General features: G+C 42.2%; 4 protein-coding genes across 4 annotated transcripts; 3 read left to right on the top strand and 1 right to left on the bottom strand.

Annotated features, from left to right (window-relative positions):
* Positions 1-384: 384 nt before the first annotated feature.
* On the bottom strand, positions 385-1,423 carry LOC131878165 (glutathione S-transferase 1-like). The gene is made up of 3 exons (XM_059224070.1): positions 1,114-1,423; positions 852-1,052; positions 385-763 (listed from the first exon to the last, which is right to left on the bottom strand). The coding sequence occupies exons 1-3, from the start codon at positions 1,252-1,254 to the stop codon at positions 443-445; spliced, it is 663 nt and encodes a 220-aa protein (XP_059080053.1). The 5' UTR covers positions 1,255-1,423; the 3' UTR covers positions 385-442.
* A 3,338-nt stretch (positions 1,424-4,761) lies between these two features.
* LOC131878160 (organic anion transporter 3-like) lies at positions 4,762-8,578 on the top strand (the record flags this gene model as incomplete). Its single annotated transcript, XM_059224062.1, is given in 5 exon segments — positions 4,762-5,227; positions 6,738-6,881; positions 6,962-7,762; positions 8,002-8,226; positions 8,345-8,578. Coding segments are annotated over 5 exon segments (1,647 nt in total). The 3' UTR covers positions 8,561-8,578.
* Positions 8,579-8,752: 174 nt separating this feature from the next.
* Positions 8,753-12,573, top strand: LOC131878159 (organic cation transporter protein-like). The gene is made up of 8 exons (XM_059224061.1): positions 8,753-9,506; positions 9,627-9,687; positions 9,960-10,121; positions 10,201-10,456; positions 10,518-10,803; positions 10,878-11,109; positions 11,178-11,402; positions 12,280-12,573. The coding sequence occupies exons 1-8, from the start codon at positions 9,247-9,249 to the stop codon at positions 12,451-12,453; spliced, it is 1,656 nt and encodes a 551-aa protein (XP_059080044.1). The 5' UTR covers positions 8,753-9,246; the 3' UTR covers positions 12,454-12,573.
* Positions 12,574-15,356: 2,783 nt separating this feature from the next.
* On the top strand, positions 15,357-24,693 carry LOC131878379 (putative carbonic anhydrase-like protein 2). The gene is made up of 10 exons (XM_059224328.1): positions 15,357-15,498; positions 20,361-20,411; positions 20,570-20,706; positions 20,893-21,084; positions 21,881-22,043; positions 22,315-22,368; positions 23,716-23,813; positions 24,034-24,168; positions 24,252-24,294; positions 24,378-24,693. The coding sequence occupies exons 1-10, from the start codon at positions 15,441-15,443 to the stop codon at positions 24,410-24,412; spliced, it is 966 nt and encodes a 321-aa protein (XP_059080311.1). The 5' UTR covers positions 15,357-15,440; the 3' UTR covers positions 24,413-24,693.
* Positions 24,694-25,951: the final 1,258 nt, after the last annotated feature.

Genomic DNA, 25,951 nt, shown 5'->3' with positions numbered 1-25,951 from the left:
GGGGGGGTGAAATATCTCATTATTTGGTTTAAATTTCGCAATATGAGTCTTTTTGTTCAACAAGAGTACAGTGAAAGACTCGAGTCCTCCGCTGGACTCGCCCCAGCACTAGTGCCACTTCAATCCTCAAACCAGAATCAATCCTGGTTTCCCATCGTAGGGTAAAGCCGCCCTTACTCGGATTGACTCCAGTGCCCACGGAGTCATCGGACACATTCCCTCTTGTCAAAGAAGGCGATGTCCATTGTTTTCGAAACCGTATTACTAAAGACTAAAGACATATTTTGCCGTGTCTCTTAACGGTGGCGGAAAACGGACCAACATAGCTTAGGTTGTAGGTTCTCAAAACACTCTAGTACACTACACGAGTCAAGGATCGAGATAGTTGATTTGAATCATGTGGTTTATTTTGTGATTAAGGGCTTATCCTGTCTGCCAAAGGCTAAGCTTTGGTGGCAACTCGGCTTCTATAAAAGTTGCCAAATACCTTAGCGTTATCACCATTGCCTTTGTCGTAATTTTTGATCTCTTTCTTCATCTTGGCGAAATATTCGTCCCAAACGGGAAATCCTGAGAAGTCAAACGCTCCCGTGGCCTCAGCCGTACTATAAGTGGCCACGAAGGCTAGATCAGCCAAGGTCATATGGGTGGTGCCAGCCGCATAGCCAGTGGCCTTCACCATGTCCTGAGCCCAAGATAGAACCTCTCGAGCTTTGGTAAAGGCCGAATCCGGAATGTCTTGTCCCAAGAACATTTTGGGATACTATGAGATCAGCAGAAAGAGGTTTCACATGAATGATGAAGTGTTCATGAATGACCCAAAACAGGCAACGCTACCCATTAACACTTACAAAGCACTCTCGGAAAGAGGTATACATGGTTCCCGCATCAAAATAGAGCCTTTGGTCCACCACGGCTCTGACCTTTGGATCTTGTGGATAAAGAGTTCCGGTTTTGTCGTAAACAGAGGCCAAATAAGTCACAATGGCGCGGCTCTCGCCCAGCACAAAGTCGCCATCCTTGATGATTGGCACCTTATGAGTAGGGTTGAGCTGCAAAAGAACCTTGGTCAAGGCTACTGTCAAAACTAGCCCTCCCGATCAATCCACTCACCTTCAGATATTCCGGGGTCATATGGTCACCCACCATAAGGTTCATGGTCTTGTACTCGTATGGCACGTCCATCACCTCCAAAGCCATGTGAACCAATCGACATGGCGAAGAGGCGGGCATGGCATGCAATTCAACCACCATTTTTGCGATTTGTATCTGATTTCAACTACCCGTGTTCAGAATTGATCACCACAATGTCTGACTGGGGAGATGCGTTATCTACGTACGAGCAGGCAGACTATAATGCTCTTTGGGTGCTTGGTGAACAGGTGAGTTCGAATGCTCTTGGACAGGTCTTCCGTGACAAGTATTGTGTTTCAGAGTGCAAGTTCCTGAGTGCACCAATCATCTATACTCCTCACCTAAGCACTTTTGCCGGGTGTGATTACCTGTGAGAAGTCGGCCCGCCCGGCCCGACAAGTGATATGATATTGTGAAGCAAAATTAGATAAAGTATCGAGGTGCCATTAAACTCGAACAGAAACATTACCTCTGTAAAGATAAATAAACTGAAGAATACAATCGCAATGAGCCATAACAGATGTGACACCGTTTTGACGATGAGCGAGCTCACACATCCCTGTACATGTAGACCTGTGTCAATTCCTTTTGAAGTGTACTGCGCTACTTTTCCAGTGACAATGGTTATCAGCGTAATCAATTTGAGGTGTATTTGCTTCTTCTTTCAACCCAATTAATCACAACTACAATTACTTCCGTAATTGTAATTCATCCAGTTTCATTTCAATCACATTTCTCCATCCATATCAGGGCAATTTGGCAGTATTACGTTTTTAAATGTCATGTTTGGAGAAAGTGGAAGTACTCCCAAATGTAGCTCTTCATATTAGCAATAATAATAAACTTTGATATTATTACTTGAAATGCCTCAACTTCATTGGCTACAATGTAATTGCTAACCTGGAAATATAATCACGTGATTGGAATTCCAATGATACAAGTCTGGTTCCAAAAAGTAGGAAAAGGGAAGAATTTCTTGCAAAATGTATTTTTTCATTTGCCAGTTTTTCAAAGGTTAATTATTGTGTGCTTCATACTTGTGACAAAGTGTTTTCCACAGCATCTTATTCGATGATGTGATGAATTAGCAACTCTATGTATAGATGAGTATTTTAGTTCATTGCAAAATTTATAAGAGAGCTCATACTGGACAAAGAACATCATAATTTTCTCTTCAAACGATTGAACGACTTGGAAGAACGGTGAGAAACTTGGCTCTATATTCAATTTATTATCTGTCAAAGTCGAACTGGCTTTTTTTGGACTTCCTTAGCGCAACTGAGAATGAGACTAGGTTCGAGAAAAAACTTATCTTTTATCTTTTGAACTAAATTCATTTCATATCTGATCGGCCAACAAACCGGAGTTGATGGATTTGGTTAGCCCTAAAATATAGGCTTCAACAGTAATTTTAATCATAAACTTGTACAGTTCTCACTAAAAGCATGCTATTGGTTGGAGTATAATTTGCATGGATCAAACCCGAAGCTCTGTTGAATGAAATGGAATTACTGTAAATCAAAGAGCAGGAATTATCTCATTTTCTAACGTAACGATCGAACGGCTAGTCAGAATGTTATGGAATTTGACTGGACATTAGATATTATTTTTGGCAAATTCAAAATGGTTCAATTCTAGTTTGAATAGAAAAAAGACATATCGAAAGAAGCATGATATCATTTTCACGGGACTCACTGGTACATACTACACTCAACATTTTAAGAGCAATATCAGTTGTGTTTGTTGGGTTGTTGCTGAACGTCATCTCGTATAAGTATTGTCCGTGCCATAAACATGTCTAAAATGGCTTGTGCACAAGCATTGACCTAAAATCATCTACGTATAGTTATTGTTGCATTGCAAATTATACTTGTTGAAATACTGACACCTGTCTGTCTGCTTTCATGGCCTATTTGGAAGTTTAGCAACTATGAAGGAGCCAGTACACCTTGGGCAGGATCTTAGTAAACTCTCGATATCTCATTCATTTATTGCCCCCGTTCTGTTCAGTTTTAAGAGCTTATTGCTTTTGACACAAACTGTCGACAGAGCTCAAAATTGGCTGAAGAGTTATTTGCAAAATAAGGCTCAAGTCGAATGAAGGAGACATTATTTGATCAATCGGGTTGGGACTCGCAGTGTAACCCAAATGTTTGTCTCTGTCCAGTGATAATGCCATCCTTGATTGAGGGCCGAAAACAAAAGTGACAGATTTTGATTGTTGCAATATATTTGCATTTTACATCCTTTATTTTAAGGCCAAGCTGAGAATATATTCTGTGGATAGGAATAGTTTGCTGAAGGTTCAATATCTAAAAACATGATCAGCTTCTCAAAACAAAACATAACACATTGGTTCAAACATGATTTCAAAGGAAACAGAGCAATTTAAAATTATGTTATATCATTGACTTTCATAGCCATCTCTGTTTTAACGAGCATTAAATGTTGGTCTCACACATCCCCTAGAACAATGATAGGTGAATTCGTCTTTTATTCTGAAGTCAAATTCGGGTATTTTGCTCATGAAACTCCCGATCAATCTAATGCTCAAATTGGACAATTATTGTGCATAAAATTAAAAAAAAAAAACCAATTTTCATAAACTTGGGCACAGTAAAAATCGGATATAAGAGCATCGGATATAAGAGCAGGATAGTGAATCCCCGAATCAAATTGTATAGTAAAGTATAATAAAGCAGCATCGGATATAAGAGCACAAAATTTTAGGCCACATCGGATATAAGAGCAGAATTGAAGGTGGCAAAGTATTTTTCTTTTATTTCCCGCCCTCCACAATGAAGTTTTCGATGGACACTGGTTAAGCCATTTTATAAAGGCAAGTTTTCAGCCGCTTTCTCATAAAAACATAGAGAACCACCTTTTCCATCAAGGAGAGGCAAAAGTTCCTTGCCGATTTTGACAAGCTGTCCAAGATAAGCCTGACCGAAGCTGCCACAAACTTATGAGTCAAACGTGCTTCCTGTGGAAAACCCTTGGTTTTTTTTCAAACTTCATAGCCAGTATGTAATTCTGTGAAAAATTAATTACGTATTTGGTGCGTAAACATACGACCAACACACTGTCCTCCTTGCATTTTGTGTCATTTTCCTCGATTTTTATGGCTGCTTTTTGTTTAGACCGTAAAACTACATCAAATTATAGCTTTAACCTCTGGAGCCGCGGAACTGGAGCGTCGGATATAAGAGCACATCGGATATAAGAGCAGAAATTCACGGTTCCAAAGCTGCTCTTGTATCCAATTTTTACTGTATGTCATCAACATATGCTTATGTAAGGCAAAAGATCATTTTACCTGAAAAATTGCTCTGCAAAACTTGATTCGTCATTAAAAATGTTTGCCTTTCCTTTTTTATGACTTTTCCCAAGTGATGCTGTATTTCCTGGCCAAGTGGCTCAAGCAAGTGTTACGTCAATTGGTAAAGTATTAAACAGAGGAGGCACTGAAAATCATGGCAGTAAGCACATCAAACCTGCCTCAAGAGCGACAAGATGTGCCTCTGGGCTCAGCCTCAAATCCGTCTACTTCAAAACCAACGCACTGAACTTGGCAAGCCTCTGGTTTAAAGCTAGGAGCAACCGCTCTTATCTCTGTCTTGTGCGCAGTTGGTACATGACATGAACCAGTACCATCCACGATCAAGTCAAGTACCTCTGGCATTGGATGGGGAGATTAGGCAACCATGCCTTGGATTGTGTTGGATGGACCACCGTTTTCAGGGCTCCTTTAGTTTTTATAAATCAAGGACTCATCGACTCATAAGCTTGAAAACGAGAGTGCATGTTAGTCTCCATGAGTTGACATGAAAACATGGCGGACGCTCCCATTGAGAAGAGTCGAGATCCATTGAAGATCAGCCGAGAAGAACAGAATCAACATTTAGAAGACATTCTGGAACTATCAGGAGGCTTTGGTCGATTCCAAGTGTTCCAATTGGTCATCTCACTGATCTTGTCTATACTGTGCAGTTGCAATCATTTGGGAGCCATTTTCGTCTCATTCTCACCTCGATTTCGATGTGGCAACTCATCCCCAGTGGCCCCCCTCGACCAAAACCTGACATTGGATGAGGTAAATGACGGGAAAAAGTGCGCTTACATGATATCGAATGATAAAGAGTGACAAACTAGTTTGATTTACTCAATCATCTTATAGTTACCTCCTCCCGTCAAACTGACTGGTGGTTTAAGGTTTCGAAGGCTCAAAATTCAACAGCAAATCAGTGTGAATTAAGTGATACAGGAATGTTAGGAACAGAATAATCCAATGATAACCAGGAAATTAGTAAATACTTATTAACCCTGCCCTGACTGGCTGATGTAAGCTAATCTCTAAGATCTCGAAAAGCACATTGGCAAATAGTTTTGGGGCTTTTGTTGGCTTAAGGCAGCCAGTGTATTTTTGTTCTTCAGTGGAAGGTTGATGATACATCGTATCTCATTTCAGCCTTTTTTGTCAATGCAACCGAACATTTTGATTGTTGTTAGGCCTCACAGGATAAATAATGGCCCTAGGCTTGAACCTAGGTTTTGGAACTACCTCGTTGAATCATCGAGATTGAATGTTTAAGATGACTCTTTTTTTAAACTGCTTCTTTCCAAAGTTGACTTTCTACTGACCTTGTCTTTTATGATATGGCCATAGGCCATGTTTGATATTTGTCTAAGAGTAAGCAATTTATTTTGGGTAAGTTTGATCAGTTGCGTCATTGCTTAGTACCTCTATACTACGGTTAAAAAGGTTTATCAAGTTTCTAGAGCAATAACCAGATACATTTTGGCATTTTTCTGGCTTAAAAAATCTTATGAAACAAGTTTGATTTTATGGCTTGATACATTTTTGGTTCATATTAAAAATTCACATTCTCTTTTTTTGCACCACAATTTCCATTTTAACCATTGTGTCTAGTGGTAAGACCCGAGAACCACGTCAGTAAAGGTTGGTCATGAAAACTCTTTTTGCTGGTTTTTTTTCAAAGAGAAATGCGATTGAGTGGTATTTTTATTGTTAATAGCTTTTGCCACTCCAACCACCTTCTTGGTGTATAAAGAGTAATGGCATTGTTACGTATAAGTGAATTGTACAATGTATGGGATGAATAATTATGAAAAACTATGATAAAATATATTAAGAAGATGACAGAATGTCGAAATTAAAACTATCAGATTAGGGTATAAACCAGAATGCAAGTTACAAGATCACAAGATTACAAGAATACAAATCGATCGGGAACAAATTTAAGCCAATCTGCAAATGGTAGGATGTTGATATGACGGGAAAAACTTGATGAGCTGGGATTTTCTCTGGTTTCCAATGACAATGAACTCCACTTAGAGCACGTTCTAACATAGAAAGAGTTGCTTTTGGCGAAGGACCGAGAAAGAGGAGGATAGATCGAGTTTTTCTTCTTTCCTCCCCTAGATATATAGTATTTAGATATTTATCTCTCTCTATATATATGTAGGAGGAAGGTAACCAAAAACTACGGATGTCAACTGAAATCTCCGGACGAAGTGTCGGTTAGAAGCCAATCATATTTTCAACCACATGTGGGCCTTATCCCCGCTCCAATTATTTTCAGACATTTTCATCCAATTGCTCGGACCGATGCTTGACCCATGAGTTTGACGAGAGCACGATGGTCCGTACTTTTGTGACCGACTTTGATCTGGTTTGCGATCGCCTCTACTTGCTTCCCACTCTCACCGGAGTCTATATGGCAGGGGTAAGCAGGTTATAGTGTATTTATGTCAAGTGCCGATCACAATGCTTTCACGTCACATCACATCAATTTCCATCTCATAGATAGTGGTGTTCAATGGGGCAGGAGGGATTCTCTCGGATCATTTTGGACGACGGAAAGTAATCCTGTTCCTCGGTGCTCTCCACATCCTCTCGGCCTTCGTGACGATTCTGGTTTCCTCATCGTATGTGGGAATCATGGTCCTGCGATTCTTTGTAGGGGGTTCCATTCACGCCAGTTGGTCAGCCTTTTTTGTCCTGGCCTCGGAACTGACCGTGGAGCGTCGGAGAGGCGTGTCCGGGGGGGTCTTGAACTTTGGGTGGAATCTGGGCACGATCTTCTTGGCCACTGTGGCTTTCCTCTTGCGTGATTGGCACCTTCTACAATGGGTCTTTGCCGGCATGTCTCTCGTCATGGTTTCGTATTACTTCTTGGTTCTTGAGTCGCCCCGGTGGCTTTTGAGACAGGGCAAGTTCATTGAGGCCGAAAATGTCTACTTCAGGATCGCCAAGGCCAATGGGGTGAATGATCCTACCGTTCTCGAGTTAATGCAACAAAAGCTGGACATGGTTCGGACTGTCAGTGAAAGCATTCTCATTGAACAAGACCAAGGCTTTTTGAAGGACGGCTCATTTCGATCGTTTTTGAAACAAGCCCAGGAAAGGATAGCCGAGTTGCTTCGCAATCAGGAACTCGTCAAACGATTTGCTCTGATGTCGATTCCTTGGTTTGCCATTGGAATGGCATCGTACGGTATTCATTTCTCGGCCAAACTAGTGGCCTTTGACATCTTTAGTCTGACAATCATTAAAGAAGCGACCGTCATTGTCACCATTGGTGTCCTCGTGGCTTTCTACGCCGAGGTGAGTTGCTATACCTCTTTCATTTGGGCACCCATTCTGCCCAAAACTGAAGCTGTTTGAGAATGACATTGGTGTCTTGTTTGATTAGCCATTTTCATTAATTGCTCTCGTTATTAACATGAGGCAAGGCAGTTCTTACGTGCTTCCCTAGCGCAAGATTTTTACTACGTACTACTACATTCGCACCAAACCTGATTGAGGCCTATCACTAAAGATTCACTGATCCGAACTTCCACCAGATGAGACGAACCATAACCCTGTTTTTGCTGTGTGGCTTAAGTGGGGGATTCTGTATCGCATTCCTGTTTTTGGACGAGTCCCTCTCGTTGACAAGGGGGATTTGGTTGATCGTCTGCCAGGCATTGATCACATCCAATTTCTTTCTGCTCAACACGTACACGGCGGAAGTATTCTCTACGGACGTGAGGAATTCAGTATTCTCGCTCATTGAAAGCTTCGGCAAGGTGGGTGACACTAACGTCTCGAACGTAGGCGTGCTTTTGAACAACGCTAAAAGCATGTATGTAAGAACTAAGTTGCCAATGAGCAATGACGATAATCATGAGGACGACGATATTGCAGTTTGGATCCTTGCTTGCCCCTTTTGTGGTGGATTTGGGCGGAGAGACCCACCGTGGTCTGCCTCCGGCCGTCTTTGGCATGTTCCTTGTTCTGGCCGCAGCCGTCTTCCTCTTCATGCCCGAGACCAAAAGTCAACCATTGACCCAAGGGGTGGAAGACCTCAAGGATGAAAAGAACTCCATTGCAGTCCTTTGCTCCTCGAGACTAAGAAAATAAAACCCAATGAATTCCGCAGCCTCTTTTTCTATTAGTTCAGTCGATAAAAAGTCGACCCTCATGATGGTACACTTGGATGAAGGCATCAGGCGCCACAGAGTGCTCCTTGATCGAGCCATTTGTACTCCAGGCTTTATACGAATGAAGTACCCGTAGTAGTAATAGTAATAATAGTAGTAGTAGTAGTAGTAGTAGCAGTAGTACAGTAGTAGACCCCTCCATTGAATATCCTGACAATACCAGAAGTGGCCCAGGATCGTGAAGTGTAATCCCCTAGACTAAGGGAGCCACTGACTGTGTGGAATAGGTGTGCTTAGAGTTTGCCCCGTGACGGTGTGAACTCGGAAAACCTGTTTCACATTCTTGACACTGTAAAACGTATGAATTCTATCCGCACTGTCCAGAGCTACTGAATGCACACACCATGGATTGGGTGAGTGTGAGTATGTGTGTATATGTACTGTAGTACTCGAAGTGCTAGCGCGATGCATGGACCGACGCATGGACGATTGATTGGACGGACGGACGGACGGACCGACCGACCAACGGACCGACCGACCCATCGACCGTAATGCTGGCTGTACGGGCGATGATGGTGAGTGAATGAACCAAGTCGATGAAACAACACGGTCTTGATGTCATTCAGATTGTCAACAACGTGGGGGCAGGATCTCCCCGAATGAAGGATGAAACAACACTTACGAGACGAGAAAGCCTTCTCACAGCCTCGACGACAATCCGTGCTCCCAGTGCCCACATTAGAGACCATCGTCGAGCGTGGTGACAAAAACGCCATCTTTGAGATCATTTTGGTGGACATTGGAGGTTTTGGAAAGTATCAGGTGTCAATTCTGCTCCTAGCCTCGGTGGCATCTATCGTGAGTGCGTGCAACCATTTAGCGCCCATCTTCCTGGCCTTTTCTCCCCGATTTGAGTGCACACCCAGGTAAGCGAGTGTCCAAGGAGCAATCTTCAGGAGGAGGATAGTACAACGAATCATGAGAGCTGCCGATTCGATGGCCATGGAAATAGAATACGAATTGACGTTTGCTCGTTGTTCCTTTAGTGACTCAAATGGGACATCTTACGTATCAGAGAGCCCGTCCAACGACACCTCAATATCATCGGTAAAGATTTGCAAACAAACCTAGAAATACCCGTTTCATTCTCAATGGATCCTTCACGGAAGCAACATACACAGGGTTGAACCTCATTTAATTCACGAGGGGAGAAAACACTTCGTAGAAAAGCACGAAAATATTCGTGCCGTGGCTTGTCCAGTATTTGCTCGGCCGAGGTCCCGTTTTCACCAGTTATGTTGCCAAGGGAAGGAGTCCAAGGATCAAATCCATTTCTTGGGAAAGCATGTATTTAGATGTGCACAACTGTTTACTCGTAGTTATTTGTCAACGAGCCGGCATGTTTCGACCCCTCGGGAATGGATTGTCAGACTTTTTCATACGATCGGAACATCATGACCCGCTCCATCGTGACTCACTTCAATCTGGTGTGTGCCAGACTACCTCTTTTACCTTTAGTGAGCAGTACTTACATGGCTGGGGTGAGTGATCTTCCGAATTTCTCGGCTTAAGCCTTAGTGTAACGAGGGTGGGTGATCTTTGCTTCTTTCTGTTCCAAAGGTTATGTTGACCACGATTTTCAGTGGGTTCCTGTCAGATCGTCTTGGAAGGAGGACCATCGTTCTCACGCTGAGTTCGATACATGTGATTGCCACGTTCGCCACGTGCTTCGCCACCAAATCCTACCTGACGTTCATTTTGGCCAGGTTCTTCGTGGGAGGAACCATTCATGGCACATGGGTTGCCCTATTCGTAATTACTACGGAGATTTCCATCAAGTCTAGGCGTGGCCTTACTGGCTTTGTCATGAATTTGGGTAATGCAACTGAATCCAAGGTTGAGAGAGAGACGCTGGAGATGTTTCCGTTTCTTTGCAGGTTGGAATGTGGGTGCCATAATTCTAACTGCTGTGGCTTACCTCTCCAGGGATTGGGTCACGATGCAGTTAATTTTTTCCGGGATATCCCTGGTGACGATATCCTATTTCTTTGTCATTCCTGAAAGTCCACGCTGGCTAATGGAGCGCGGCAAATTCGAGGAGGCTGAGGTGGTCCTCCGCAAGATCGCCAAATACAACGGCATCAATGTCGAATTTGGACACGGGGCCTCGAGATTCGAAGGCAACATGAAAGCCCTCAAACTGAGCTCTGATGTGACAGAAAGGTACCTAAGCGAGGTTGAGTGGGGTTGAAGCGAACATTTTGCGTTATGGACCGCTCAATTTTCTCACTTTACAGAAAGCATCTAACATTCCGGGACACATTTCAAGGTGTGTCGCATTTTTGCACCTATCCGATATTTCGCAAGCGGATAGCTCTCTTTGGTCTCCCCTGGTTTTTCGTGGGCATGGCTTCCTATGGAATCCATTTCTCGGTGAAATTGGTGGAGTTTGACATTTTCATGATGTCCATCATCAAAGAAATTGTTATCATCATTTCCATAGCCTGCTTATTGCCGGTGTACACTAAGGTACGGGCAATTGGATGAACGCCGTGCTTTTTTTTCGGCCCTCGCTCAAAGCATTGTTTTGTTTGCAGTTCAAAAGAACCCATGTCGTGCCGTTATTCTTCCTATTGGGTGGCATTCTTGGCATCTTATTCCTCGCCTTCCCCGCGAGGTTCCTACTCGTCCGAGTTGGCCTTTTAGTGCTAACTCAAGGTCTGATTGTGGCGGACTTTTGCCTCCTGGACACGTTCACGCCAGAAGCGTTTTCTACCGATACCAGGAACTTTGTTTTGGCCCTCCTCGACGGAGTGAGCAAGGTGAGGTTTTTCGAGGGGACTAGTTTGACATTTTTTAGAAATCTTGGAATTTTAATGCAAAATACACAATTCGATTCATGGCATTTGTTTCGGGGACAAGTTGGATATTTTCGGAGCGCGATGGTAGTCAAACTTTTCTTTTTTCATGAGGTATTTTTTACACTGTCCTGACCAGATTTATGTTTAACTTCTATCAATGACGTCTAATTCAAATTCATTGGCATACCAAAGTTCTTAACGAGTTTCATTAAATTCAAAACACCCTCTGAAGGATATCCTTAGTTTTTTTTCGCGAATCAAATTCTTTGTTTTGATAATGAACTCAAAAAATTGGCTTGGGTCACGATACTGGCCACCCTGTACGTACACCTAAAGGTTACACTGAAGATGTTGGATAATTCTAGACGAATCTAATAAGATGAAGTAGTTTTATGCCGACGTGCAAAATAAAGGGCAAAAGTACGCGAATCCTTTGAGTATGACAAAGTTGTAAAATAAAAGTTGTCATTGGGTCCATTACTTGTAACGTCAAACTGCCCAAACAAAACGGGAAGAGGCACGATGGATTGCTAAATAAACTACTCGTGACAGTGATTTCTTCTCCGGACATTGTGTGACCCCGGTCACTAACCATGCACAAGATGTCGATAGAATTAGCCAAAAACAACACAAGTGCATCATTATAACTCAAAAAAGAAATCAGCCCAATCGACCCTTTATTTGGTAAGGGCTGACTCGCAAAGCACCCTCGAAAGCGCAGAACGTAAACCATATTTGTGCAGCGTACGGCCCTTATGGTGACGTAACGGCTCGTAATCGCAACATAAATCGGTGCCGATCATTTCACACAGGTTAATATGAAATTCCCTTGTTTCAGACTGGAACTTTGATAGCTCCTTTCATCGTGGACTTGGGAGGATATTGGTATGCCAGCGCACCACCGGCCATTTTCGGTATTTTCATGGTCCTAACCTCAGTGTGGATCAAGTTCCTTTTACCGGAAACGAAGGGCACCCCTTTAAAGCAAAGCATTTCAGATCTGGCAGCCTGATATGAATTAAAATTCACTGCCTGTGAATCTGAACTACCTTCTTCAATGCAATATTATATGGACGACACACAACCAAATCCCAATATTCTCCAGAGCTCGAAAATAGATTTATCACGCCCATTCTTCTTTTACTTCCCTTTTCGTCTCCTTTGGATGTGTGGAGTATACATACATCTATATCAAACTGCATGTAGCCACAACGGCTCGAAGTCTGTCTCTGTTTGCTCTTCGTACGTCTATTTCTTGAAGTGTTATCCACGTCACTCGACACTCTTCACCATGACAGCTGGATACTTAACCCGCTTTTCCCAGAGCCCAATATTTCGGTCAATTGCCCTGAGAGACATGCCTTTCCATCTTCTGCAGTTGGGAACCGATCAAGGATGGGATCCTCCATTTACCAGAATATCCCTGCCAAACCCCGAAATGCCGAGGAAATGCAAACGGTGCCAAGAGCAACTGTCCCTTTTAAAAAGGAGAAGCGACGTGGCTAATTCGAAGGATATGTTCCAAAATATTCATAGCCTCAAAGCAAGATTATTTATGGGATAGAGCAGGGATACCCGTGCATCCGATAGGGAGCATTTTTTATGGCTCTCCGACAAAGCTGACGATCCATTCTCCACAGAGGCTCTTCTATTCAACACGCTCCATTCCCAGGCACTAAATGGCAGCCATGACCTGTTAGATATGGAACTTGAACACAACAAACAAAGGCCGGAACACTCTCTGACTTCTTAGCCAGCTCACATCCAAGTCAACGTGGATGCTTTAAATTCTAGAACTAGACAAAGTTTTCTTCCTCCTTTTGTCCGCAGTATGCGAGTAGTTCTTTTTGGTATACTAGTGAACGCATGTATGTACATTTGGAACTGTGGGGTCCCGGGATTCGTTCCCCGTTCCTCCAAATGGATAAATTGAGGGGATGTGTGGGATAGAGACAGACTTGCTCTGTGGGTGATAGAGGAGAGCCCATGCTACTAGCTAGCGAGCTTGGCGTGTCCATCCAGGAAATTTGTGCAATCTGTTTCAATTCGAAATTGGACACACCACGTCTCCGAGATGGGAAGAAGGACACAGGGGATGAATGGGCTGACCACTAAATGAAAAGCCACATAGAGTCACATTGGGTCGGGAATGGTGAATCCTGTTTGGGTTCCACGACAGAGGACTCACTATTTTCTAGACAAAGAATATGCAAAATGCCAGAACGCACACAGACTTCATTGGGACGAGACCACAAATGGGAAATAAACCCACCGGAGAAAGAGGCCAACCTGACACACAACACCATAGATGTAACCATCGATCTCAAAAAAGCAAGCAAAGCTGACGATTTCGGTCTTTGTGAGACTTGGGGTGGTTTGACTTTGTGGTTGAGCAAGAAATGTTTTATTGACCTGACTATCTCAGAGCTCTGCTTACTAACACAGGCGTATCGTCATCTACAATCCACTTTCTATCTGTGGACAAAATTGATGGTAACACATGTTTGAAGGAAAAGGTCTCTTGATCTTAATATCGGTCCCACCCCAGTCAGTTACACTCTTTTTTTTGTCCCAGAACTCCAGTTTTATCTCCCTTGATACCTTTCCAACAGAAAGACTAAGGTTCTTTTCTAGATTTAACTACTTTCAAGGGAACACCATTGGAAGCAAGGCTCAATTATTAGTTACGTACTCTAAGACTGTCAAAATCAATGTTATTTTTGTAACTAGAGGGAATAGGGCCGAGGCACAACTTTGAAAGGAAGCTAAGAAAAAGAAAAAGAGGCGGAGACAGGCTGACTGACCCTTGATTGCGCTTGATTACCCACACTAGGGTTCGTTCCTTGGGAAATCTAATTCCCGTCTTGTCAAGAAGGGATTGCTGGATCTTTGATCATGTGGCCTCAAAACTTGGGGCGACCAACGCTCATTAATCCACCCAATAGTGAATGGCCGGCTTACTCATAACAAACATGCCAACAAACACCCTCACGCTCTTATTCGGACATTAAGGCAAGCGCTGGTACCAGCAAACAAACTTGCCTGCCAATGCCGCCAGTGATGCAAAATTGAGGTTTCAAACTAGTTTTAAGGAAGCTGACCTTTCCTCATACAGCAATGTGAATGATGGGTCAGCTTCTCAAAAACGTGTTTGAAGCCCCAAACTTGCATCACAGACTCTGGTACCAGCTAGAGACCCTGGTACCAGCAAACAAACGAACCTGCCAGAGCTTGCCTAAACGTCCCCATAGGATTCAAAATGAGTTTTTTTTTTCTTGAGATCTTGCTTTCCTGGTGAAGACAAATAATCGCCGGTGGGAACAAATTCCGGCCATTTTTCTCCAGCTCTTTTCCCCTTTGTTGTCTCTGTTGTCTCATTGGTTTCCACTTCACCTAACTTTTAATTGGACCGTCGGACACGAGACGAGAGCCCATAGCAAGGGTAGAAAGAAGGTTTTGCACACTAAATACGTAGTCCCGGAACAATCATTCTCGTTCATACTTTTTGTCAAGTCTTTGTTCACTTGTCAGTTTAATCAAATTGGGAATAAGCAGCCCAGAATTCGATCTCCTGGGCTTTTTTTACTTCAGCTTTCATCATGCTTAACCCTCTGAAATGGGATTTTCAAAGACATTTTTTGGAAAAACTCTATATTTTGGAACAAATGTATACACATTTCATACAAATTAGTATGAAATATGTATAAGGTAAAGTAAAGTTTGGTAGCTTGTCTGAAAGGAAACCATTTGCCTCCAATGAAACGTCCTTCCTAACCTGCTACGGAAAGGGGGAGGAAATGGAACAAACGGCCTTTTGCCTCGCCTTTAACGGTTGGGAAAGGGGGTCATTTCCCGAGGTCGGAAGGGATCTCAAAAGCGAAAATGGGGTAGGTCTTGGTCTTTGGGCACAGTACATAACTAAACATGATCTAAACAAGAACCGTCTGATTAATTCACAAAAAAGATCACACATCTTGTAGGCTTTCAAAAATCATTGCTATGAATTGTGCTCGAAGTTGTCAGTGTCTCGTTGTAATCTTTGGCTTTCAAGTCTTGGGTAAGTTTTGGCACAGAATAAGCTCTGAGATATGTTTCTCAAAATCAATTCAATTCATGTTTACCAATACCCAGAGATGGCTGAGATTGGAGCCCTCCACGTAAATGTCGAAAACAAATCCGGTCAGGTCATTCTGAGACTCAAACCACACGAGCGACAATCCCGCATTCTTATGAATTGGGGTTCTTCAAACATTTTTGACAACCATTGATTTAAAACGTTAGTTGAGCAATTCACGGTAGGTTCTGTCACATGAGATGAAGTCAGTCATGCATATTAGGTGGGAAAAACGATTTCACTGTTTGTTTTCCTGCTTGTAATCCAAACCTCCAGGAATGGGATTGGCGTAGAACATCTCAATCAAGCCAACATCGTTGCTACTAGAGCCTGTCAATTCTACTAATGCAATCTAATACTGGATTTGGTGGAAACCCGCTTAACCCGAGTGTTTGGCAGGCTTTTTCTAATGGCTACAGAGAATGTCATCTCATCTACCAATTATAGTCTTATTACTCCTTACCTTATTGAGCATGTTTCATGATTCATTGAGCCCAACGATAACATGTATTGTTTGTTTTCTTTTTTTGTTTGTTTGTTACGAAGTCAGATGGAAGCTCCCTCACTCACCCTGCCATCTGATGATGGGTATCTTCGTCGACACAGCCCAACATTAATTATTACCTCACCCTCGGGAACGACCGCAGGTTCGCCCGCTTAAACTTAAGCTGTTGAAGCAGTAACTCATGCTGTTATCTAATACCACAGACAAGCTTGGACTCTGCCTCCCTGGGATCGAACCAGGATTCGCACATTGGAAAGCGGATGCTCTACCAACGCGGTACCCCAGCAAGCCTCATTAAGTGCAATATTTGACAGTCAGAAAAGTGCTTGAGTTAATTAGGTTCATTGAAGTCAACATTTAAAAGTTTGTGTAAATCAATCTTGAAATCATCTTGAGAATGATTCCTTTTTGAAAACAATTATCTTCCTTTTTTCCCATGACTAGGTGGTTTAATCAACTTATCAGGGGATTCCTTTTCTTTTTGTTTACCATTCCTAATGAAACTATACTTCAAAACAACAGTTGCGAACTCTTAGTCGCATATAAATTTAGACCAGACCATTTGGAATTCTGGGGTTTTTCAGAATGTGTCAAAGACCAACAATTGGTTAGGCGCCATATTTTTGTCGGGCTTTACGCCTCGGAAATATGGATGGATGGTATGTGACAAGTGACAGAATGTCCTCCCATTTGTCAAAACCAGAAGTCTTTGTGAAACCACATTACTCACCCAGACCAAGTTGTCCACAGAACACAATCTCTGCTGTACTACGGACGGTAGCATGCGCGTATATGTAGAACTCGCCCCCACACAAAGAACTTCCTGCTTCCCCATTCATCAGGAGGACACGAATTTATCGTGTTTTCGAACTCAACCATCTCGGTGATTGCATCATTCCTCGTTTAAATCAGTCTTGTACGTTCAGCACTCTTAATGCACACACAACATGTGTGGTGTACCAAATATCGTCTCCTCCTGCTTATCATCATCCTCGTCTTTGTCGTCCTCCTTCCGAAATTGTCATCAGGAATGAAATCCTCCTTATCTCTGAAGAGGACTCGTCTTCTTCCGGAAAAGTTCGCCGATTTAGTGCATAAAGTAGACTCCTGCCCCTTAACAGCACAACATTATTGTACATTGAGTGCAACAAGGAACCAGATTCAAACCCTTGATAACCGGGATTGGCAGCCCAAGAGAGAGAGAGAGATAATGTTCAGTTTGAACCTCGAAATGTGAGCGAGTCACGGATCGTAATTTGGGCTCGAAATTAACTCTAATCGTGATTCGATTTGAAATGAGCTAAACGAAAATGGGGGGAAAAACCAAGCATTACCCTCAACCATGGTACCATCAACCATCAAGGACGACGAGGTAAAAAATGATTTGTGCCCAGAGACTTGTTTGATTCCTTTATCAAACCAATTCATATTGAGCAACTTGCCCTTGGCCAAGGATTTGCATAAATTGTGTGTTTTTCACTCCATTGGTCACGAACTGCCAACAACAGGCCAAGAATGACGAAGAAGGTAGAAGACTTGTCATCGAATTTCCCAACCACTTTGACCGACCACACACGGAGTGAGTTGTGGTGTCAAAACAGCCGTGCGATTACAAATCAATTTTTGTAACCCCTTTCATGTTGTGACTTGTGCAATGTTGATATTCAGGGACGAACCTGTTTACCCTCGGCTACAAGAGCCATTGGATTGAAGCCAGTTCAAGAAATAAATTCAACTATGCTTCAAACGAATCGAATCATCTGTAAACTGGAAATGAAGTTGGAGCCTATCTGAAAGCGAGACAAGACAAGAAAGCCAATGAATTACATCAAGACGTGTCCGACGCATTGAATAAGCCCGAAAGTCTCGCATTCTAAACAGGTCGGGTCTGAATTATGCATCTACTACAGTACGTAGGATTGAACAGTTGTGCAATGTTGGTCTCTGATATTTTGTGGGTAAAAATGTTGTTCGTTTGGTGAGTTTTGTGGACTCATTAAATTGATTCGATTAACATGATTGATTACCAACCTAAAGCATCCTAATTTGTCAGTAAGATTCAAAGCAAAATTTTTGCCTCAATGGAAAAAAACACACACTAGAAGAATGTTTTATTACTTCAATGCCTGGAATAAAACACTAGAAGAAAGCATTTTTCTCCGTCACTCCCAAACAAAGACTGAAAGATCAAAATATTTTTCTCAACCCCTTCCCAAAACTGCTTGCCTCTCATGAAAACGAAAAAGGATTGACATCAGCTAGCCAGAGGACTGCGAAAAAGTACACATATCTACACAAACCAGATGCTGATGATGCTGAAGATGCAGGCCATTTCGGCCAGTTCAAGTTTGTTTTATTGCCCGTAGAGGTACAAAACCTGCTTGATGGGGCAGCCGTTCTCCTTATTCACCTTTGGTCATTCGATCATTGAAAGATGCTGATGACGGTCTTTTAGCCTTTGCTCACTTCTTGCAGCCACTCTGGATTTGAGCTCGCCAACTTCGTAGGACACGGCCGGCTCTCCTCCTCCTTAGCTTTTCCTCATATCCATAAATGGTAGCTCGGGGTAGCCCTCTAAGAGTCCACCACCATTCTTCAACGCTCTCTTGGACAAAGTCTAGCTTTGAAAAGACTAGCCCATCACAGGATATGCATATCTAAATCCTGGTGGTTCCTTTTCTCATATTATTGACAACCCATTTTTCTATCATTTATTCTCATACCAAGTTTCTGAATAAAAGTCAGTGCCTTTCCTTTTCATCTCATGCCAAAGAGTCCATAAATGTCCGATTTAGAAGTGCTTGATTTGCCGTCATTTGCTGGCAGAAATGGTTCAAAGACTGGACAAAATTTGATCACATTCAGTTACATGGATATAAACAGATGGGTCGGGGGTTAAAAATTGAATAGAAAAAGGTATATGTTAGTGTGCACTTATTTCACAGCAAGGAGTTGTACACTTTTGATCGTAATTGTTAACGATTTAACAAAGGCGACAGTTAGTGTGCCAATTGCAAACTAGTCATGAACTTTCAAAAAAAAGTGAATGAGCCTAAAAACCAAGAGCGCCAGAAACCAAAAAGTGCACAAAATCAGAAGTTGGAAGACAAGTATGAAACCCAGAAGTATTAAGGAATGATACACCATCTCAAAAGACAAAGACAAAAGCTTTACTCAAAGAGAAGTAATATACTGTAGATATTGGCGAAATTTTAGAAATGTGTTTCGCTGGGTTGGGGAATTTTGTGAGCTTCAGCTGTTGTCTACTACGTGTAATTCCATGTAAAGAACAAACAATTACCCTAACCTCATTTTCAGGAAAAGGTATTGTAGCAAATTGTTTCCCAAAAAGACAATAGAGGAGTTGCATATTAAAATACTAATAATGACTTTTGCGACTACTCATGCCCATTCATGTACATACCTCGGAGAAAACATTACCAAAGATATAAAATATGAACAGGAAAAGCATAAAGAATTTGTATCAACCTAGCAAATCTCATAAAAGAAAAATACATCTTGTTGCTTCTCCTACAAAGTTTCGTTGATTTGCCAATGATCATGTAATTGCCCACTCAAAGTTGATATATTTATTTTTAAAAGAGCAAACACTACCCAAACATTACGTTGTAGCCCATTTTAAGGTGAATGGGTTATGTTCCATGTCAATTATCCAATCGCTGAGAATGGTTTGTCCGCTTACCCTGCACCCTTTCATACAAAAAAAATCAATGCAACCCAAAAGTGAACAAGCTAGGTTTTCCGTGCCCCAATGTGACGGGTTCCGTTGAATTCTTACTCGATCCGACTCAAAGAATTGACGAGCTCAACCAATGCCTGGACGAAGCTTGAAATGCGTTTTTCAAAATGGAATAGAATCGATGCACCCTCTCAAGCACCTCATTACCATTTTGCCTGGTCATCATCTTGTTCATTTCTCTTGGTCTTTCATTTCAACCTCCATCCCTGTCTTCACAGAGAGTCATCATTATGGGAGCTACTGCAGTCCTACCTGAAGGACACTTTGTACGAACGTACCCTCGTACTTACTAGAGAGTAATTGCAACACATGTCATAAATCAGAGCGTAATCTCAAACGCCAATCTCAAACTTGTCCATCTGATGGGATTATTGTTTTGCCAACGGATGCCAATTGTAGATTGCTTGTTGGGAGAGAACATAATTGGCACCGTTGGAGCAAACCTCAGGGCCACGAGGAGGACAGCCTTGCAGTATGATCCAACACTAGGTAGACTATTTGATTGACGATGTGAATGGGGTCGTTTCTTTTTGATTGCAGGTATTTTGGCCGTGAGCTGGGAGGAGTGGTGGACCTATGATGGGATCTCAGGTACGATGCGGCTCTTCATAGTACATATAGCATTGACAGTAACGTGTTGTCGTACCAGACTAGATAGATCTCACAATTATGAAGTGAGCTCTAGACTGTACATCCAGATTCGTAAGCATTTGGAAGGTACGGAAATATTCATGTTTGATTGTGTCAAGGTCCTTCGTTTTGGGGCTTGATCAATCCGGATTGGAACCTGTGCAATCAAGGAAAACGTCAATCTCCCATCGATATTCAGCCCAAGAATATCCTGTTCGATCCTAATTTGAAGGATATCGACATCACGCAGAACAAGGTGAGAGCGATCGATCGCACGACCAACCATTGAAAACTGAGCGCCACAAAGAAAGGCTTTGTTCGTGGCGGTCGGTTTATGTACCCGTGTACTGCAGATTCTCGATTGCTCCACGCAATGCTCTCGTTGTCTTTGTAATGAAATACGACTGTAGGTGATGGGACCTTTGGTTTTCTTTCTTTTCAGATCGACGGGACCCTCGAGAACTCGGGTCATGGGATCGTGTTCACCTTGGAGACATCTATTAACGACATGATCAACATCTCTGGCGGCCCCCTGGCCTACAATTATCCCATTCATTCCGTGGCTTTTCACTTTGGTCTCAACGATGACGGAGGGTCAGAGCATTTGATTGATGGACGTAGATTTCCCGGTGAGGTAGGCTCGCAATCAAACAGTAGCTATTTAGTCAATGGGACCTCAAAAAAATCAGACTACAAGAAAGTCGGTTCTTGTCGAGGCGCCTTTCGTGAGTCAGCCTTTTGAAGGTTAATAAAAAATTAAGAATAGGCACACAAATGATTAAAGGATAATAAAATGGTTTGACCTTGTCAATTTGTTGAAAATTCAAGTCGAATATGTGTGAACAGACAAAAGCAACGCCCTATGAATACGCAGGTTCGTTTCAGTTTTGATACAGGGTGTTCAAGGTACGGTTTTTGATTGAAACAGTCAAAGGGTAAAGGAAGAGTAAGAGCAAAGAGTAAGGAATGTGCACATTGTATTTGAAAGTTGGTCTAGTTTATTGACTAGAGTATTGATTCATAGTGAGCCATCTTTACTCATTTGAGTTAAGTCAAGCCCTGAACACTTAAAAAAAAAGAAAAAAAAATCTGGAAAGCGTCTTGCCTTCTTGATAACACGTTTAAAGACAAACTCGCCATTTTGCCAAAAAAAGAACGCGTTTCATAACATTATGCAAAAGTTAGCATTATACTGAAATATTTACTCACCATTTGTCATGTTCGATTCTGAAATATTAAACAATTCGTACAGAAATAGTACCTGACGCACGTCAAGGAGTATCTTTGGCCAACAATGCTCATCCCTTTCCCGAAGCGTGCTATTTATCTGGTCAGCATTTCCTCTGATCTCCCCATTTTGAATAATCAAGGGGAAACCGGGAGATTCCACGCAGATAAATGAATGGAGTTTGTCTTTGTTTTTGTTTCAGATCCAGATATTAGGGTATAATGCAGATTTATACGAGAACTTGAGCTTGGCAGTCCAGCATCCCAATGGATTAGTGGGAATCTCAATTCTCATGGAAATCGGAGATCTATCCAACCCTGAAATCCGACGAATGACCAATCGACTGCCCAACATTCAATTTGGAGGTACTCAATCGATTCCACTGCCTTTTGGACTAACCTTAGGAGCCATTCACCTTTCTCCTGCCTGACCTCCAAAATTTGGTAGTGAACCCGTTACATGTCGGTGACTTCGACATTCGACTCGGGTTGGGAAAGAATGTGAATTGATTTGCATTGAGCTTCCAGGTGTGATCATCAAAATCTCATCTGGAAGTTCTTCATCACCCTCGCGATTCGGGCAAAGGAGAAGAAGAAAAACCAAACCAGTCTCCATTTATTCATCTCTTTATTTCAGGGCAAACGAGTCACCTGACGGACGTGTTCATGGCCGGATTTCTTCCCGCATCTGGTAATTCATCACGAGAGATTGGCGGTTCACATTTTCACGGCTCTTTTTTTGACTATGGTTGTTGGCAAAATTTGCACGTTAAAGCTGCTTTTTGTTCCGTTCCCACTAGCGTCAACACGAGCTTTTACAATTGAATAAGCGGATTGGAACATTATTAGACGCCACAACACAAAGGGCAAATACTCGGCGAAAATCATATCTCATTAATGATCAGGCATGGGGACTTGGAAATGCCAGTCCACTTTTATCGTCGGGGTTTGTGAGCCATCACTAATGTTCAAAGCATACCGTAAACGTATCATTGGAGTCCCGTGCAACTGAATTATTCGTGAGATTTGAAATGATGTCAAAGTAAATATTGGACAACAAACGCAATAGGTGAGAAAACCATTGGCCAAAAGTGGAACCATTCTTTTAGATATACCTCAATATCATAATAACATGTGGGTATGAGCCCGGGACACGTTTGAATTTTGATGTCCTGAAAAAAACGAGGAGGAACAAAGGAAAATTTCTGATCCGGCAGAAAGAACGCTTCGTATGAGTAATCGTTGCTTGGTTTCAGAAAAGTAGAGACGAAAAATGAAATTTCGTGAAGGTGTTTGTTTAATCTACATTTAAAAATCTTTGTCTGATCTATGATCATGAGAAAACCCACCTTGTGTGGGCGACAAAATAAAAAGAACTATATGTTCAATACAAACTTTTGGTACCAATTCACAGACCTTAATTGCTATGAATTCAAGGACATGAAGTAAAGCTAAGAAATGCGTTGATGCAGAAATGCGAAATGCGGGTTTGTTAATTTTCCTGGACGAAAAAAAAGATCTGTTTTGAACGAGGCGATTGTGCAGATGAAGTAGTTCGAAGAACTTGACTTGACATCAGTTGACATTGTCGTCAAATGTTAAGCAAAGTTCCTTTAGTAGAATAATCCCAGGAACATTTTCGAAATTCAGGCGTGTGCATTATTCTGATTTCTTTTGATATCCTGCAAAAAAGATGGCATATAATAGGAAAAACCTTCCAGCCCACTTGTCAGACTGGCCTTGGCTCGTTTTTCCTTCTACCAAAATTCAACAACAACAACAACAACAACAACAACAAGGATCACAGTCTGTGTTGTCCATGAAGCAAATAGTGTTTCCACATGTACTACGTACGTTTAGTGTCAACCATTCGGATTCTCCGGCTGAATTGGCCTTTGGGTAAATCCCGATTCCTGAATACAAAGAGCGTGCATTCGTGAGAAACTGAGAAACACGATAATGGTGGCGATGATTACCATTAGGAACTCGCCTTGCTTGTTATGATTCTTGTTTGTTTGTTTTTTTCCCAACGTTCAAGGTTTCATGACATACGAAGGATCCATGACAGAACCCGGCTGTCAAGAAACCATCACTTGGATCCTTATGAATAGGCCAATTTACATCACGGATAATCAGGTACGACACCACTCACGGATCACATTGATTTTTTATCCTTCATCATCATCGCCTTCATTATCTGCCTCCCACCTTTCTTTCCTTTTTTTCGGTCAGTTAGCGATCAAAGTTTAGGTCAGGGTTAGAGAAATCCCCGTGGAATCCGCCAGACCTCCCCAATAATCGCGGCGAAGGAGAACTAATGATGGACACGGATGAGAGTTTGATTGTTTCGTTCCAGATATTCTCGTTAAGAAAACTGATGCAAGGTGAAAAGAGCGACCCTCGGGCACCTCTAGGGGGGAATTTTCGGCCCATTCAAGCGTTGAATGGCAGAACCATCCGAACCAATATCATGCTCGGCCATAAAGATCAAGTGAGTGGAGATCAAGTTTTGTAGTCCCTTCAAGCAAGGTGTGAAATCCTAAATGCTGACCGGAACTCGAATTCATGTTCCAGGATAAGAACTGCCCAACCCTTCATAAGAATCTAGAGTTCAAGGGTAAGAGAGCAGCAGGCTCGAAATACTTTCACTTTCAATATGGGCGACATTCAAGAGCATCTTGCCTCATTTCACGTTTTCAGCGTCAAGAGGAAAGCCTGCCAATGGTGTCATGTGAACGAAACCTTTGTGGCACGCGAGATAACCATGTATGTATTGTTCCGATCTGGCATTCATCATATCCAATATCATCTAATCATCAAATACATCTATATGTGTACACTTCAAAACACTTGTTGGGCTCAAAATGCGGCGGAGCAAATGAAAAGAAAAGGGCATCAGTCGGTTCTTTTTCACGATTTCACCCACTCGCAAAGAATGGCGATTGATGACTTCAATGAACGCTTGGAACACCCGTGACCAATGGCACGCGACAATTCTGGTTGTATTTCACCTCCTCGGGCCGAAAACCACAAAAGAAACCAAGAGCGGAAGAGAGTCGGTGGACACTCTGTCCAAGTGAAGAGTGTGCCAACATTCTCAGTAGGGATCTTGAACAGCCTATTATTACATCTAAACAATGGTTAGTTTCTAAGGCCAGAACAGCTGTCTCTCTATCTATCTATAAATCTACCTTTCTACACAGGGGAATGAAATTTGGGCTACACCACAAGAGTATCAAACTTGTAGACGTGAAATCAGAAGATTGGGATTGAATTCGATTGGCTTTGTCGGTAGTACATTAGTACATACGTGCAGTGCACGTTTGGACGATGAGAGACTCGAGAACAGGAACCTAGCGATTAATGAGGCTTTAGGGGCAAGAAGGAGAGATGGCCTATATAAATGTCTTTGTTTCATTATTTTGTCGTCTCATCGCTCATAAGGGCTTTGATCTCGATTCGAATCTTCAATGCGATTGTCGTAGTTTCTTTGCCATCGCATCTCTGGATGTTGTTTGAGGTTCGCCCGAAGAGATTTGTGTTCGAACAACTAGATTCGGTCTTCTCCGTCATCATCATCATCATCATCATCATCATCATCATCATCATCTTTGTCAGCCTGTCTTTGCAACACTGCAGAAATTTGGAGTGATAATGGGACTTCAAAAATTTAAACCTTGCAACGTTTTGAAGAAAGAATCACGCAATGAGGGCTAGAAAAAAAAGACTTGTCTTGTTAAACAGATATCATCTCAAGGTAAAGGTTACTCAACATTTTTGACAAGTGTTCAAAGACACTTGAGGCGATTGTGATGCGTTGTCGTTCCGTCAGAAATGATTTCATTTCTCTCCTTTCCTCGTGTGAAGTTCCTAATTTTGACGTGATGCGTAGCAGAGTCATGGAAATCTACCCTAAGCATTAGAAATCTCGACACTCGAAGAAGAGTTAGAAAATGCTTTTATTCACTACTAGCTAGCCCCAGTGGTTTGCCATCCATAATGCAAGAAACATTTGAAGTATTTCAAGTACGTAGGTATAACACGTGGTCATCCTTGTCTTTGGTGCCAAATGAATCGCCCTGACCAGGTTAATTGCACTGGGAAAAAATTGCTGTCTGAAGGCCAAGGAGACTGCTTTGAATAATGTTTTTTGTCTGGCAGTCAGTTAATCATCACAAGGGATTATTCGCATACGCAACATTCAAGGCAGAGCCAGATGGCTCAAGTATTTTTTGGCCAGAGAGTGAAAGAAAAGAATTCTCACCTGAGAATAG

This window comes from Tigriopus californicus, chromosome 3 (assembly GCF_007210705.1).
Source record: "Tigriopus californicus strain San Diego chromosome 3, Tcal_SD_v2.1, whole genome shotgun sequence".
In the NCBI taxonomy this organism is placed as follows: Eukaryota; Metazoa; Arthropoda; class Copepoda; order Harpacticoida; family Harpacticidae; genus Tigriopus; species Tigriopus californicus.
This window is presented reverse-complemented; position numbering and strand designations above follow the sequence as displayed.